The 16,390-nt window shown below is 39.9% G+C and overlaps 1 protein-coding gene across 1 annotated transcript in view; it reads left to right on the top strand.

Annotated features, from left to right (window-relative positions):
* Positions 1 to 13,721, top strand: part of ptgfrnb (prostaglandin F2 receptor inhibitor b) — a 93,545-nt gene extending 79,824 nt beyond the window's left edge. The window contains exon 12 of the mRNA XM_080297492.1: positions 13,615 to 13,721. Within this exon, the coding sequence (XP_080153618.1) occupies positions 13,615 to 13,697 (83 nt within the window). The 3' untranslated portion in view covers positions 13,698 to 13,721. The remainder of the gene's footprint in view (positions 1 to 13,614) is intronic.
* The last annotated feature ends 2,669 nt before the right edge of the window (positions 13,722 to 16,390 follow it).

A 16,390-nucleotide genomic window follows, 5' to 3' on the forward strand; every position in this document is an offset into this window, starting at 1 on the left:
TTTCTTCTGTAATCCACGGGGGCTACCACACCTTCCATCCTGGCAGTGATTGGCTGAGGGTTTACCTAGACTGTACCCACAATGCTTCCACAGTAGCTCCAAGTCCTGTGGTGCTATAGTAGAGTCTTCAAGATAATAATGAAGTATTTATTCAAGTTAACACCCATCAGCTGTTAAGCTTTGCATTGGATTATTGTGGTTAACTGGTGTGTGTGTCTCTGCATGTGAATGTCAGAAGCTTGCACAAGGTGTTCCTGCAGCCTGTCTTTTATCATCCAATATCCAAAGTAACAAAACACACAAACAATCAAAACTGAGCCCACTCAACATGCATCTTTTTTTTTTTCATTTGCAGGCCCAAACTCGTTGCTTCATGCTTATCAATTATTGCTGCAGGAAAAGAAGGCCCCCAAAGCAAACTGCAAGCTTAGTCTGGGCCTGCAAACCTCCAGGGCCAGAAAACCAAATAGTTTTTATTAAAACAAGCACACGAACGTGTTTAATCAGAATATATGTGCTGAAATTCAAAAGGTTTCAGATATCCAACAACTTCAATTAATTGGATGCATTCATGAAACCCAGTGAGTTCTCTTCTAACACCTCCTCATACACATGTCCATGAACAAGGTTTTAAAGTGTCCATAAAACCTGCTGTTTTACTGTCTCCAGAGAATTCATGTCATGGTTTTTGTGACCCTTTTGTACTCATCAGGCCAAACCATCTGTGCTTCTGTAAGGATAAACCATTTCAACCCAATGACATTTCCCCAAAAGAAAGATCCAAACAGTCGGGACACATTATCACGCAAAAAACACAAGAGCTACATCTCAGTGTCTACAGGTGTGGGCTAGCATGTTAAGTGTTAAAGTTTACGACTGCACAGTTCTAAAAAGACGGAGTAAGTACGGCTTGATTGGATTTGGTTTGCCAAGAGAAAAGTCTCTTCTCTCTTAAAAGAACATGTCAGCATTGATTAGTTTTGTAAAGCTGCATCTGGAAAAAAAGTGGAAATGACTGATCATATTGTGCTACATTTGGAGGAAACAGCATGTCAGCATATATACCTCATACCAGCTGTCAAGCACAGTGGGTCATTATTTTGGTGTATTTTGTAGCCACAGGACTTGAGCACCTGCAGTCATTGGGTCGACCATGAACCCATCTGTATACCAAAGTATCCTAGAGTCAACTGTGAGGCCATGTGTTTGACAGCTAAAGCTTGCTGAAACTGGTTGGTGCAGCAGCAAGTAAAGCTGCTGTGCATGCCCAATTTCAACGAACTGAAGGAACGCTGCAACGAAGAATCCGCAAAAAATCCTCCACAAGGATTTGAGAGACTGATGAGGTCACACAGAAAACTGCAAGCTAAATATAGTTGATCCTGGGCTGTACTCAGTGTTTTACACGCTGTGTCTGCGTTTTGTTTTTGTTTTTGTCAAATAAATATTAAAACAGTCTAATGTGTCATATGTTGTATATAAATTAAAAACTAGATTTTTTTAAGGTCAGTTTTTTAGAATTGACAGAGGATGCACTCTGTTTTTACCATGACTGTAATCTTCATATGTCTCTGCAGCAAGCATGGCCTCACCCAGCCTGTAAAGGGTTTAAGGTACAAGCGAACCTATTCCTTTATATCACAAAGAATGGTAGTGCTACAGTTTTGACACTGTTGCTGCTTTTTGTTGTTTCTCCTGTAATTCACTCTGAACACTGTGTTAAGGCCAAAGAAACAGCAAAACAGTCCAAAAGCAACAGGAATCCGTGAATGCTACATCCTCTTGGGCCTGGAGTAAGGCTTTACACTACAAAGAGGTTTCAGCATGCACGCTGACTGCAAGTTAGCTTTGAAATGTGAAGGACAGAGGCAATGACAAGCAAGAAGAGAAAACAGACTGAATCGCGCATGGCACGTTTTACCTACAGGACATCGGAAATCTCTGGGCTGTTTTCTGTTTTTCTTCTCTTTTTTTTTTTTATTGGGACAGCAGCGGTCAAATATTGGCCCGGGAGAGCTGTGAGACAGTGTTAACTGACCCCCCAGAGTAAATGTTAGAGTGTGTGTGTGTGTGTGTGTGTGTGTGTGTGTGTGTGTGTGTGTGTGTGTGTGAGCATGCTCCCAGGAATGCAGCGATGGCTCTCAACACCTTCCCCTCACCATGGAAACTATGTCAACACACAAGTGGGGGATGGAAAGAGAGAAAGAGGGTATACCAGACGGGAGGGTGGCAGAGTGTGTGTGTGATTTATTATTAGGCTGAAGATATTTGACCTTACTTCTCCATAAATCTCTCTTGTGCTTTCACTCTCACTTGCACACACACACACACGAACTTCACAGCAGTTAGATCCTTTTCAGAGTCACTTTCATCTGTAGAGCTTCACTCAGCTGATGTATGAAACATTTAAATGCGAACATGTTACGAGCACACTCAGGAAAAAAAGAAACACACACGCGGTGCCAGGGTTATACTTGTGTTACAAATTGCACGAGTTCCAGTCTGCGATGCCTCAGATATAATCAGTGTGCCGCAGCTTTATTTGTTCTTCACTGCAGAGTCCACACAAACAGATGAAAAAGGCACTTTATCAAATGTGTTTTCAGAGTTTTGGATTCTCAGCATTTCAAATGTACCTGAAATTGAATGGAGAGTCCTTGTGCTAGTTGTCTTCTGTAGCATGTGTTTAATCCATAGACAGCACAAATGATGGACATGGACAATGATGGCTTCCGGGTCTGGAAAAGGAAGCCAATGCCGAGGGACTAAAATTTGCATTCTTTTAAAGGCCACCAGAGGGCGATAGCTGCGGCTTCAAAATGTCTTCCGGTCCGATCAGAAAACAGCTTTATGACTTGATCTCTGTAAACACTTACAACTGAATTTCATGGTCTCATGTGACCCTTTAATAACTCACATGATTAATAGTGACCCACAGGAATCCCCCATGGGGACAGGCCCTCCAGGGATTGCCTACTGGGGCTACTGGGACTCTCCTTCAGGCTACGTTCACACTGGCCCGGATAGATTTGAAAACAGCGTTTTCATCTGAAAACGCTCCGCGTCCACACTAGAGTTTTCAGTCGTTTTCAAAGGGTTGCGCGTCCACACTATAACGGCCGAAAATGCTGACGTTGCAGTTCCGTGCGTGCGTGAAACGCAAGACGACTTGACCCGCGTCATTTCCCTCTGCCGTTTATTTACATTCCGGCTCTTTGAAACGTGGCGGCGAAATGGCAAGACAAAGCTCCGAATTCTTGGTTTAAGTGGTCACATGACTACATCATATGACCAACGTGTGTCATCGTTTTCGAAAGTCTGCGTTTTCGAGTGTCCACACTGCAACGGGACAGCTCCGTTTTGAAATACATGCGTTTTTGAGAGTGTTTTCAAAATGCTGCGTTTTTTCTTGGGGAAAACGCCGTCTCAGTGTGGAGGGGAGGCCAAAACGGAGTTTTCAAACAAAAACACATTAGTGTGGACGTAGCCTCGGACACTCCATCATACAGAGCTGAAGACACTTCTAAGATGAGAACTGAAATGTCTTCACAAGCCTTTTTCCAATGACCCAAGACCATGATAATGCTAGCTACGTCCATATCTTTTTGTTTCACCTAGCTTACCTTACCCTAGCACAAGGACTTGAGTCAGAGGGAAAACGCTTGTTCGAACAACACATTTAAAAGTGCAACATGTAAATTTACTTTATTCTTACTCTAGCAGTTGCTGTTTTTTGGCTACTATGAATCCCAAGTGATGTAATATTTGCCAGTAAATTTGGGTGCGTACCAACTATTGCCAGACGCTGCTATACACCATAAAAATATCCATGATACCAAGGCTGAGCATGTAATATTGCAAGCGCTATGCAAAGAAACCTCTCAGAATAAAACCCAGATCTTTTCGGAGGGCTAATTCTTCCAAGCCATGATGCAACATTTACATTATGCTAACTCATCAGCAACCAGTCAATAGCTCTGGAACCACCACCACCTGTTAGTTTTTCATTTTCTATTGATTATTTTAATTTTTTTAAATGTTTTTAAGATAACAAAAAAACACAATTTGCACCATGAAGACATCAGAATCTTTTGTCTTTGATGCAGGGCACTGCTGTTCACATCGCTCCATCTCGCCCTAACCTTGAGCGAGTAGTTTAATCTACAGGGCATTTACAGAGGTGTTGATAGGCTGCTGATTGAGCTGTCAGATAGAGGAAAAATCTCAAATCTGTTATTTGAGATGGCAACGTGTAATTAGTTGTGTGTCTTTTTATGCTGGTTAAGCTTTGAAGAAAGCAAATGTATTTTCCAGTGCATCCGATGCCAGCAAATATCTGTCATTCTAAAACATCAGGCTTCTGAACTCCATCTGGTTGGAGCTCTCAGAGCTGCGGTACTCTCACCCTGCAGGAGTACCACCCTGCAGGCAGCCTGAACCTCCAGCATGACTTGTCCTTGTATGGCGTTGTGTCTTCAGCCTGGCACAGCTCCAGCTCGTCACCAGGCACACATCCTCATAATGCATACACATCCAAGTATACACAAATAAATGCCACAAGTACTATAAGTATGACTCCACATTGTCTCTCCTTTTCTCTCTCTCTCCGTGGCGTGAGGCCAGCTAATATCTCGCTGAAAGACAGGGCTGCAGCAACTGCTCCGATGCTGCAAATACTGTTTACCTCAGTGCCCAGATGGTAAATAAAACTCAGGGTTTGATGATGGCTTTGAGGGAAAGGTAGGAAACCATCTTAGGCTGCCAAAAACCAAGAGTCACTAAGAGGGTCTTGTAAAAATATCAATAAGATGTGCTAAATATGTCCTCCACATTCCCCATCCACAATGAGCTGTGCATCAGCGACAGGTCGACAGCTAAATATTAACGAGCATTTTAATGTGTGAGCTGCAGCTAATGTAGGATGGTTCACTACATGCAGATTTTCAGACTGGGTTTGACATTTCTCTTACTCTCCCATTAATTTAATTATAGATCAGGGGTTTCAAACATGTGGCCCGGGGATCAGAAATGGCCCACTGATGACAACAATCCGGCCCACTGAACTGGTTTGGAAAAAAAATGTGAATGAGGGCATAAATATGGGATTTTTAACAGTATTCCAGCTTTCATTTGACCTCCATGGCCATTCACACTGCACCAAGGTAACTAATAGTTAAACAATTAAATTTTCACTATTAAAAAAAATGTCCTTATGAGTCCACAATAAAAAAAAAAACAACCAAAAACAAGCAAACAAAAAAAACCACAACAGTTTTATTACAACAGGACAGTTTGTGCGATGATTCATTTTAGTAATTTTACACCCCTGTTACTTATAATTTAGTCCCAAATAGTTGTGCTGGCAAATGTCTTATATTTAATACATAGCATATGTAGCATTTCTTGTAGAAAAACTGAGACATACAGTTGAAATTGTACTTTTTCTTATATAGATAACTGCATGGTTACATTTCCTTACACTGTCAGTGCTCCAGCACACTTATGGTCAGTATGCAGCCCATGATGTAAAATGAGTTCGACATCCCTTTTGTAGATGAAGCTAAAAGATTTGACTATGGAGGTTAGTGACCTACACATAAATCCCTGCAAAGCTTTAGAAAAAACTAGAAGGAAAAAAGATCTGAAATTATCTTGTGAATGATCAACGACTAAAACTGTATAATAACCCACAGCAATTAGATGACCGGTACATGTGGTGGGGTGAAAACGGCAATATTTCCCTCATAAGTTGAAGCATAAAGTATCATGGAAAAGAAATATTCCAGTAATGTACAAGTTAGAATACTCCGATGTACCGCGACATTAGCAGCCAGCTGACAGGTGAATTGAATAAGATTGATTGCCTCATTATAATGGCACCTGTCAAGGGGTGGGCTATATTAGGAAGCATGTGAGGAAGCAGCCCTTGATTTATGTGTTACAGGCAGAAAAAATTAGCAACGGTAAGTAAGTAACAAGGGCTTGGTCAAAGTATCTCCAAGATGACAGGGCTCAAAAGTGGTCCAAAGATTTATGACTGGACACCTGGAGTTGTATGTGGGAAGGAAATCTGGATAATCTGGTGCATTTGGTCCAAACTGCTCAAACATAATGCTCACTACTATAGAAAGCTGTGAGAACACACATGTATATGCATGAATATCTCCTCTGATGACTCCCATTTTCTTTTACATTAGGTGGGCAGCCAGGTGCACGGGCAGCAGGCTGAACCATGGAAAGCCTCCAGAGGCAATGTGTTGTTCTAAACAATGGTTGTAATTATAGTGGAGAACATTTCAGAGATAAGAAGTAAAAAAAAACAAAGCAGGAGTAACAGGTGTGAGCCAAAACAGAACTTCTAGGACATGATCATGATCTGCTGCCTCGGTGCTGACACAACCAGCGTTGGATTTGTTATTAAAAAAAGTAGTGCATTACATGATGCTTATTACTTATTATAGGAAAGTAACACAGTATTTTACTTAATTACTCAGTAGAGAAATTAATTTGTTACACTACTTGTTACATTACTTTCACTTTTACTCTGTAAAGGACCTGAAACACACACCAACACAAATCCCTATCCTAGTGAGCGCAAGTGATTCTACTGTAGCTGTTTCTACAGGTAGAAATGAAGGCTACTGCAAGTTGCCTTTGTTACCTGGTGAAGTTCAGGCTCTGGGTGCTGGGCTGGGGTCAGCATACACTCAGCTGTAACATCATCTAGGATCTTGGCTAGCTTTATGTTAGCATGCTATCTGTGCAGATGCTTGCAAAGAGTCGAGGTTTAATGCAATTGTTTTTGTCTTGGAGGCAGGTTGCACTCCACTATCATGCTCTTGTTCTTTTGTGCATTCAAAATAAATGTAACGTTCATCTTTCCACTCCTGAACAACAGCTGTAGACTGCGCCACCATTTTCCTCCTCCTGCACACAAAGTGACGTCAGCTGCAACGTGCGAAGGAAAAAGCCACGTTTGATTTTTTCTCTTTTCTATCCACTCACTGTGTGAATAACTTTGTAATGCAAGTAACAACATAACTATAATATATTGTAATACAATTACTGAATTTAGTACATTAATGTACAGTCATTTCTTTGAATGTGTTATACCCAACACTGGATACCACAGTCACCAAGACCTCTTACCACGAAGTCTTAATGGGTCAGAATATAAACAGTTGGTTTTAACGTTGAATGATTCTTACTTGTGTTATTGTACCAGTGGTAGATCTGCTTCCTCCCTTCCTCTCTGTTAGAATGTGAGTGTTACTAATCAGACTTCTTCAGTGGCTGTGGGTGGTCTAAGGAAGTCTCCTGCAGGTGTATCTGCTCTCGATCTACAATTAGTTATAGTTAAACCTTGTGCTGACCTCCATTCTTTGCCAGGTGGTTGTTCTACCTGTGGGGCTATAGCGCAGGCCTTTTGCACCACTTCATTCACTTACCACCTTGCTTGAATTTCCTTGTGTCTTGCACTTGCTCACCTGTCTCCTCCCTCTTCTTGGGAAACCTGCTGGAAAGCCTGCCTGACCCATTCTAACTCTGCCTGCATTATAGTGACTGGGCCTAGTTACTTACCTGAAGATACTCACTTGAACATAATCCCTGCCTTCATTTAAATTTCTCTCCATATTTGGAATTACTGTTGGATAAGATGTGAAGCTGGTGCATTTACAGAGATTTCAACACCAATGTTGTGTATCTCAGTCTTGTACAGCAGTCTTCCCTTAGACTCACTTACGTGTTGGAAAGCCTCGACAACTCTTGCAAATGATTTGATCCAGTGAACCTTCTCTCTGTTCATGGTTAAACTGGATGTATTGTAAACTGATAACTTTGTTTATCTTGTCTGGTATTTAACCTCTACCATCTATGGATCCAGGAACTGCAGGTGATACAGTTACAGTATAACTGGCACAATCCATAACAAACAACTTAAGAGAAGAGCCATTAACCTCGAAGAATGGCCCCGTGTCTGCTTTAACCCTTTAAAGCTGGTCGGAGCGGGCACGCTCCGTTTTGCGTAACTTTTTTAAAATCCCGGTAGCACTGCAACCATGTGAGCTAGCGCAATAATTTTTTTTGCATATGAAACCGGCCATCAGCTTGTCCTAGGTCACGGTTTCCTTCCACATATAACTTTGCAAAAACTGCATAAAAAGCACTTGCAGCAACAAAAACATAATATTCCAGAAACACGCTTTGCCGATCCGATCAGCTGTTTGTAACACTTCCTACATCCATCAGCACGAACTATCGCATGTTCGCCATGACCTGCCCGAAACCGGAAGTGACGTCAAATGTAGTTTTTTACCATCAGGGCCTTATGAGCCTGTACTGGTGTTTTTAAAAGTTATGTTTGACTTTCTAACTTTCTGTGTCGTTTCTGGGATGCTTAGAAGTCATATTGCACTGCTGGAAATAGTTTATTTTGATGCATATGCTGTTTTTTTGCAAATTTGCATTATAATATTTATTTTCGTTTTTCCTGCAGTATATAAAAATTGGTGTATTTCAAAAAATAAAACTATGAAGACACTTAAAATAAATTTCCTGTGATGGGAAACTAGTTTGTGCAACTTTTTTGTATTTACAGTTTTGAGAGATAAGCCTCTTAAATTTCTCTAACTAGAAATATATGTTTAAAAAACAAAACGATTTTCAATTTTTTTGTAGTTTATTGCACTTTTTTGCAATTTATGTAATTACTATGCACTTAATGCAGACATATTATTAAAATTTGGGATATAATGGTTGTATTGATGTATATCAACTTGAAATGCTCCCAGAAATGGCACTACAACATGTAAAAATATAATATGAGCTCTGGCGGACTTGGTTCTATGGTAGGTCTTAAAGGGTTAAACCCTAAACATCATCTCCAGTCTTCCCAGAAATGGACTCAAGAATCAACGATTACATTTCTTAAAAATAGCCACAAAATGGTGAATACAGAGCACTGTGGACACACACAGACACTGATGATGGTGCACAATGTGTATTGACATCATAGCTGTAATTCCACGGCTGCAGGGATGTAAGCTAATGCTCCATGAAGAAGGCATTAAGGCAGAAGTGATGAGGGGAGTCAGACCGACTTCGACATGTCTGTTTGAAGTCGTCTGAAGCCGCTGCGACTCTGCAACTGCTGTTTTCTGCAGACTCTGGTTGCTCCTGATCAACTTATGAGCCCGTGAAGTTCACGTTCCAGAGCGTGAACATAACAAACATAATCTCAGGTTCTAATGTTAATTTACAGGAATTAATAGAAAAAATATGTACGCTGTTTAAAAATAGCTACAAGTGAATTTCAAGTACGATGATAATTTGATCGCTGGGACGTAACCTCAGGCTGAATCGAGTTAGATCGTCACATCCTATCATCGTATCCATCACTCCTGTTTTTAAGATCAACAAAGCAGAAAATGAAAGCAGTATAAGCAAATTAAATGAGGAAGCTCAAAGGGAAACTGCGTCTGTATCATCTTACTGAGTAGTAAACGTCCTCATAAAAGTGAGCTCTGTAATCCCTCTCTCAGACATAGCTACTTTAAAAGGCTCACAGTCCATCGAACAGCACGTCTTCGCAAGGATTTACACAGAAGGTTGGATTTTTTATTTTAACTTTATTTTTTTACGGGAAATTCTCTGCTTTACTGGATCTTGTCCATGAGGGTAAAGGCAGAACTGCTGCACTTAGTTAAGCATGTGGGCTTAAACTCAAGACACCATTGGCTGCTTTGGGCCTTACAGCTTCAAAATACCAGCACTGCTCACAAGTGAGGGGAAGCAAATGATGACTGTGGGACTTTTACATTATTGGTATGGTGTTTGATCATTTTCAGAATTAGCCTTAAGTTCATATACAGTACCATTAATTACCTATTTTGCTAAGAAACTGGGAAATATGTGTAGCAATTTATTAAAATATGTGCAAACACAGATAGAAATACAGTATATAAGGTAAAAACAGAGTTTGTACAATTCTAATGAGCTTGAAAGTGAATATTTAGTATGACCACCTTTATTCTTCATCATAGTCTGAACTCTCTTAAGCAGCTGTCTTGTCATGTCTTTAAGCAGTCTTCAGGAATAGTTCTCCAGGCTTCTTGAAGGACATTCGAAGCTCTTCTTTGGATGTTTCTGCCTTTTGTTCTGTTCTCCTTCAACATGCTGCTTCAGTAACGTTGAGGTCTGAGCTGTGGGGAGGCCAGTCCATGACCGATAATGTTCCACTGTTTGCTTTCACTGCACTGACAGTGTGTTTTGTAGCCCCATAACATTACACAGCATCCACCACGTTCTACAGATTGCTTTGAAACGTGTCATATCTTTCTCCTGACCTCCTCTGTACCTGTTGATGATCATATGAACCACAATTCTGGATTCATTATTCCTTGAAACCTGTTGCCACTGATTTTCAGTCCAGTTCTTGTGCAATGTGGTATACCTCAGCATTTTCTCCATTTCTCTTCTTTAACAATGACTTCTTGATAGTCACCCTTCCACTGAGATTATTTCCGCCATTTCTGATGAGGCTTCAATGAACCAGGTCTTCACTGGGTTTTCTTTTTTTTGTTTGTTTCTTAAGAACATGACTTTTAGATACTGTTTATCTGCTGTAGATTAATTTTTAGGTCTGACACTTCTTTTGTCCTCCAGTTTCCTCTTTTTTCCCTTTTTTAAGGAGAGACTGCACACCATGCTGAGATATGCAAAGTTTTCAGCTAATAGCTCTTTGGAATCACTTTGTTGCAACAAAAACACAATTTTATTCTAAAAACTAACTTAAGAAATTGAAAAAAAATAATGTGTTTTTGCAACAGGCTGCTAGTAGCAAAGTGCCTAAAGATATAATCATAAATTAGTTCTTTGCTAAGTTGTCTTTGTAGACACAACACAGGTTCATTACTTGAGTTAGGCGCCTTTTTAATGCTTGAATGATTCATAGGTCAGAGTTCAGTGCTTTAACAAAGAGAAGATCAAAAAATGGTCAGGTGCAAGGATTGGATTGAAAATGAGCGAAAGCCAGTGTCCAAAGAAAACCTTTAGAGTGACTTCAGCCTGGAGAACTGTTGTTCTAGACATTGTAAGGAGTAAGAAAAAAGTTCTGCTCACTGGAACCAAATATAATGAAATGCGGCGTGGCTCGGGACTTTTGCACAGGGCTGTTTGAAATTTATAACCCAAATTTTCATGAGTTTTAAAATTTCTTCTCGTGGTCATTTTGGTGAACTGAACCAGCCATGATGTGGCATTACATAAAAGCTGCGACTACCAGTGTGACTTTCAACGAGGGCTGAATGGTTGATGTCAGACAATGACGTCTGCTGTTCTGCAGATTAACGCCCAGTAACGCGATACGTAACACTCCGTAACTCTGCTTCTCCTGCCAGGTTGAGGCAGCACAGCGAGGATGTGGGTCAAGTCATCTTTAAAATGTGATGCGGTGCTTGTGTGCAAAGTTAGTCGACGCGTCATCAGCGAGTTCACAGTCACACAAACCCTGATGGTGAGCGAGGAGAAAACGTGTCACACTTCACGGTCACCAATCTTTAAATAATGCATCTCATTACAGAAAATACACACACTCGCTGCTCGCTGTAATGGATCCAAGCATGGAGGAAAACATAACATTCAAGTAATTTTATTGTCGCAACTAGTTAAACTGAGCCCCTGGTGTTTATTGCAAAATTCATTTCAGTAGGTCTTTACTTCATTTTATGACGATTGTGCAATATTTAAGCCGTGTGGAACCACTGAGCTCTTTTTCTGAAAGATTAACTGAGTATTTTTTACATGTACGGTTCCTACTAAGCAAGCAAATGGAGCGTGTTTGTTTAGATCAGGAAAGAAGATGGTCCTAATTGGAGTAAAGGGAATTTTACAGTGGAGCAGACTAATTATGATTATGACTGATTATAAGAGTCTTTGATCTTTGTGCTTTTATTATTCCTCTAAATTAAACGGCACAAAACAAGTGAATGTTAAATAGACTGGACCTTGAAAAAGGTAGGCAGGCAGGTGAGTGAGTGTGGAAGCTTGGCTGAATTTAAGTGACGTGTCATATTATTGGAGTTACTTTCTATTCTTTTTATGAATCGGCTGATACAGGCTGATTATAACTATATACATATATGGTGTGTGCGTGTATACAGAGCACTGATCTTATTATCATTCTCTTGTGAATATTTAACAAGGCAGCTCAGCCACTTCCTTCATCCGCTCCATTTTACATCTCACAGAACAGCCAGTGTAAATCTATTATACACATAAAGTGTCAGAGCTCATCATTACCACGCTGACCCTTCATTACTCCGCCTGTTATGATGCTCTGTGAGTGCTCACACACTTCCCGAGGCCTTCTTACATTAACCTCTTTTCCACTGGGAGAAAAGGACGGCTTCAGAGTCTGACCCGGTCTTTGACCTTCACATAATGAAGAGTGTGGTTAACAGTGAATATCAGCGTGCCGCGCTTGAGTGCAGCCATCTTCCTGTTTATGTATGTTTTCAAAATAAAGGTAGCATGCTATCAAGCTGCACAGTGATCATTAACCCTGTTATTGGCTTGCACGTTTAGTAGCACATTAGGTTTTCAGTCATCGTAAAGCATAATGAATCGTATTGTTTTACACCCACAGCTATTTTTGTTGTTTTGCCCATCCCATTTATATCAATGATAGTCGGCTCATAACAGATACAGCTCTCTGTAAAGTGCACCATGACATCTAAGTCGTCCCCAATTATCATTAAAGATGATTTAGTGAAATTTAAATAAAAACTTAAGTGAAGATTTATTCCGCGAGTGTTGTATTATGATAAATATACGCCACAATTTTTGTGTCCAGTTATGGAGGTACTTGCCAACAAAGAAAGGTTTTTGTCCACTGAATGTGTCCCCGTGAAGTTCTCAAATTCCTACTACACGTCGCTCGAGTTGTTGGATAACAGTGTGTGTCACTCGAATGCTAACTGGAGCAAGCATGGCCCACAGACCTGTTGTACCACATATTTTTGACACTGCCCCCTTCTGGCAACAGACACTTTCTGCAAGGATATTATATTTAACTAACACTAAACTGAAAACATTTGAATTAAATGAAGACAAAAACCAGACTTAAAAAATTAAAACCAATTGAAATGATTTTGGGAAATTGGAAAAATAAAATAAATGTCTTTAGTTTTAGTATTTGTTTGTTCGGTAAAAGTTGATGGACATGTTTATTGAAACTCTGCATGTCTACAAGAATAACACTGTGATTCAAAAGTACTGTGTTTTTATTGTATTACTTGTATAGAGTACTACTAAATATAATTATAGAATAGGCTTACTAAAACTAAATAAAACTAGATTAAAACTAAACATTTTCAAATAGAAAAAAACTAAAACGAAACAAGAAAATCCAGTGTGGAAACTATCCATCCATCCATCCATCCATCCATCCACCAGTCTGGAAACTAACTAAAACTATCCATCCATCCATCCATCCACCAGTCTGGAAACTAACTAAAACTAAACTGACAAAAAAAGCAAAAGGTGAAAATGAAATAAATAAAAAAAATACAAGTTAAGTAAAAAATACAAAACTAACTATGAATTTCTCTGCAGGCAGATGTGGAACCCAAAGCTGCCAATGGAAGACCAACATGTTTTCACCGCTGAACCATAATTTCACCAGTGATTCTAAGTGAAGCCGCTGACTTTACCCACAAAAACCCCTTTTTAAAAAAAAAAAAACTTAAAATGTCCTGGTTATTTTCTGCTAGTACATCATCTGTTTTTTCAGTGGAAGTTGTGCAATTTATTTACATTTTTTGAGTGGAAGAAAATCACACTGATGAGGTTTCAAAAACTCACAAATAGAGTTGAGATGGATGGAAAAATCCTGCATTTCAAAAATGTTAAATGGAAATATCTTTACAGTTTTTTTCCCAGTGTGCATCACATGTATTGTAAGCAGGCATCACATCAACATTCATGTAATACTGGAGAAAGCAATCTTTTATAGCTTGCTGAGACACAGCAGTGCCCAAAACATCAAACTTCTTCAGCATTTTTAGCCTTCACGTGACCAGCTAAGGTGAGTGGTGTAAACCTTAAACTTTTTTTTGGCTGCCTAAGATGCACTTTGCCCATGTGTGAAAGTAACTGAGAGCACTTGTTCTGTGAGCTGGAGTATCTGCTGCACAAATCAATATGCACATTTTGGAGTTGCAGTCTCGCACTCCTCTCTCTGCAAAGAGGAAGGTTACAACGGTTCAATAACGTTAGCTCAACGAAAGCCAAAGGTCGGAATTAAAGAGTCTAAAAAAAAACAAAAAACGGGAATTCAAAATGTTCTCACTTTCTCCTCTGACAAACCAAAAAGCAGTGAGCAATTTAGAATCTTCCATTAAAATAACCTCAGAGACATTAGATGGCAGCTGGGTGATATTACATTTTAATAGCACAGCTTGCAGTCATCCTCTGCTGAATCGCTCCAAAGGGGCGTTTGAAGAACTGTATGTGCTTATGGTCTAGATTTTTCCCTTTTCTGGGGAATGTGTGATGAGAATGCACGTTAAATATTACAAAAGAACTCTCCTGTCGGTATGTAAGTGCTGCTATATGTGTGTTAATATTATGCACTCTGATAAATATAAAGCTTGACAAAATTACAAGTGATTGTATTAAATCCTCTTGTATTGCATTGCATCTATGGTAACTGACTGTTTTTTTTTTATTAATTAATGAATGAGTAATTTTGCTTTGCCTTGGGCCACTGCTCATATCAAAATAAAAGTCAGATTATGCCTTAGGGTGTAAGCTAGATCGACCTCTTCTCTTCTGCCAGCGCACAGTACGTGCTCTCTTTGTCTGTGCTGCTTGATGTTTTCCACTTCTCCCCGGTCATTCCCTCCAGCTCTGCACCAACAATGCCTACAAATGATTTTCAAACACCCTATTCATTAATGCAGGACACTTATAATTGTTGTTTTGTTTGTTTTTTGGGAGATGCTATGCTATTCTCCTAAAAATGTGTGTCTACATGAGTATAACCTGACTATACCCGATACTGATTTTTGGTCTGTAAATAAAAGCTGCCCCTTGCTTCAGTGCAACAGCTTTTCCACCAGCCTGTTCAGTATGTCAGTCTCTCCCTTGCCTTCCAGTTTGTGCACATATTGGTTTCTTAAACAGGGAAACATGACAACTGTGTCCTAGGTCTCTTCTAAAATTTCAGTGTGGAAAACTAAGTGCACCCCACAATTCAATAACTTGTAGAATCACTTCTAAGAACAATGATTTGAAGTTATTGTTTTCTGTGTGACTTTATCAGTCTCTCACATCATTGTGGAGGATTTTTGGGCCACTCTTCTTTATGCTGTTTCAGTCCATTGAGATTTGTTCCATTTGTTTATACAAAATTCTCCACATCCTTTTAATCAGATTGAGATCATTGTAAGACCTTTTCTTTTGCAGCAACTCTGTTGTTAACTTTCTGCTGTGTTTGGGATCTTTGTCCTGTTGTGTGACCCAGTTTGGCCCAGGCTTTAGCTGTTGGATACTTTGGTAAATAGAGGAGTTCATGGTTGACTTAATGACTGCAGGGTCCCCAGGTCCTGGCTGCAAAACAAGCCAAAATCATCACTCCTCCACCACCGTGCTTCACAGCGTGCATGAGGTGTTTGTGCTGATATGCTGTGCTAGGTTTTGATCTTAATGTGCTGCCGATCATTATGACCAAACATCTCCACTTTAATCTCATCTGTCCAAAGGACATTGTTCCCGAAGTCTTGGTTTGTTCAGATGCAACTTTTTAAAGACGAGTCTTAGTCTTGATGAAGACAAGTCTTACTCTTGGCAAATCTTCCAAACGAGCCAAACTTGTTCAGTGTTTTTCTCATTGTGCTGTCATGAACTTTAACATTTAACATTGTGAGTGATGCCTGCAGGCGTGTAGATTCTTGAGTGGGAAAATTACTTCTCCCACTCAAGAATGATGGTCTTCAGATTGTTTAGAAATAGTCTTATAACCCAGGGGTCTCAAACTCGCGGCCCGGGGGCCACTTGCGGCCCAAGTCACCTCTACTTGATGTGAAGAAATATAATGAAGTTTGGCCCTTGAAGTTACATTTTTTGTTAGGTAGGATTCGTATGTCTGGATTTTTATTTTTTTTAATAAGAAAAAATTTCTAGCAGAAGTGCTGCCACGTGTCTGGGCGGAAAGAGAGTATCAATTTGTTTATTTGGTAGTTCAATGAAAGGCTTCAGTTAGTTAAGCACGTGCTGTTTTTCATCTGATGCCTAATTTTAAGACCTTCTGAAGACCGGATTATTTTTTATTTCTTGACGCACAAAACCGTGTAAGGTAAGCGCCATTTCTGGCAATATTTTTCTGCTT

This window comes from Astatotilapia calliptera, chromosome 23, assembly GCF_964374335.1.
Source record: "Astatotilapia calliptera chromosome 23, fAstCal68.1, whole genome shotgun sequence".
In the NCBI taxonomy this organism is placed as follows: Eukaryota; Metazoa; Chordata; class Actinopteri; order Cichliformes; family Cichlidae; genus Astatotilapia; species Astatotilapia calliptera.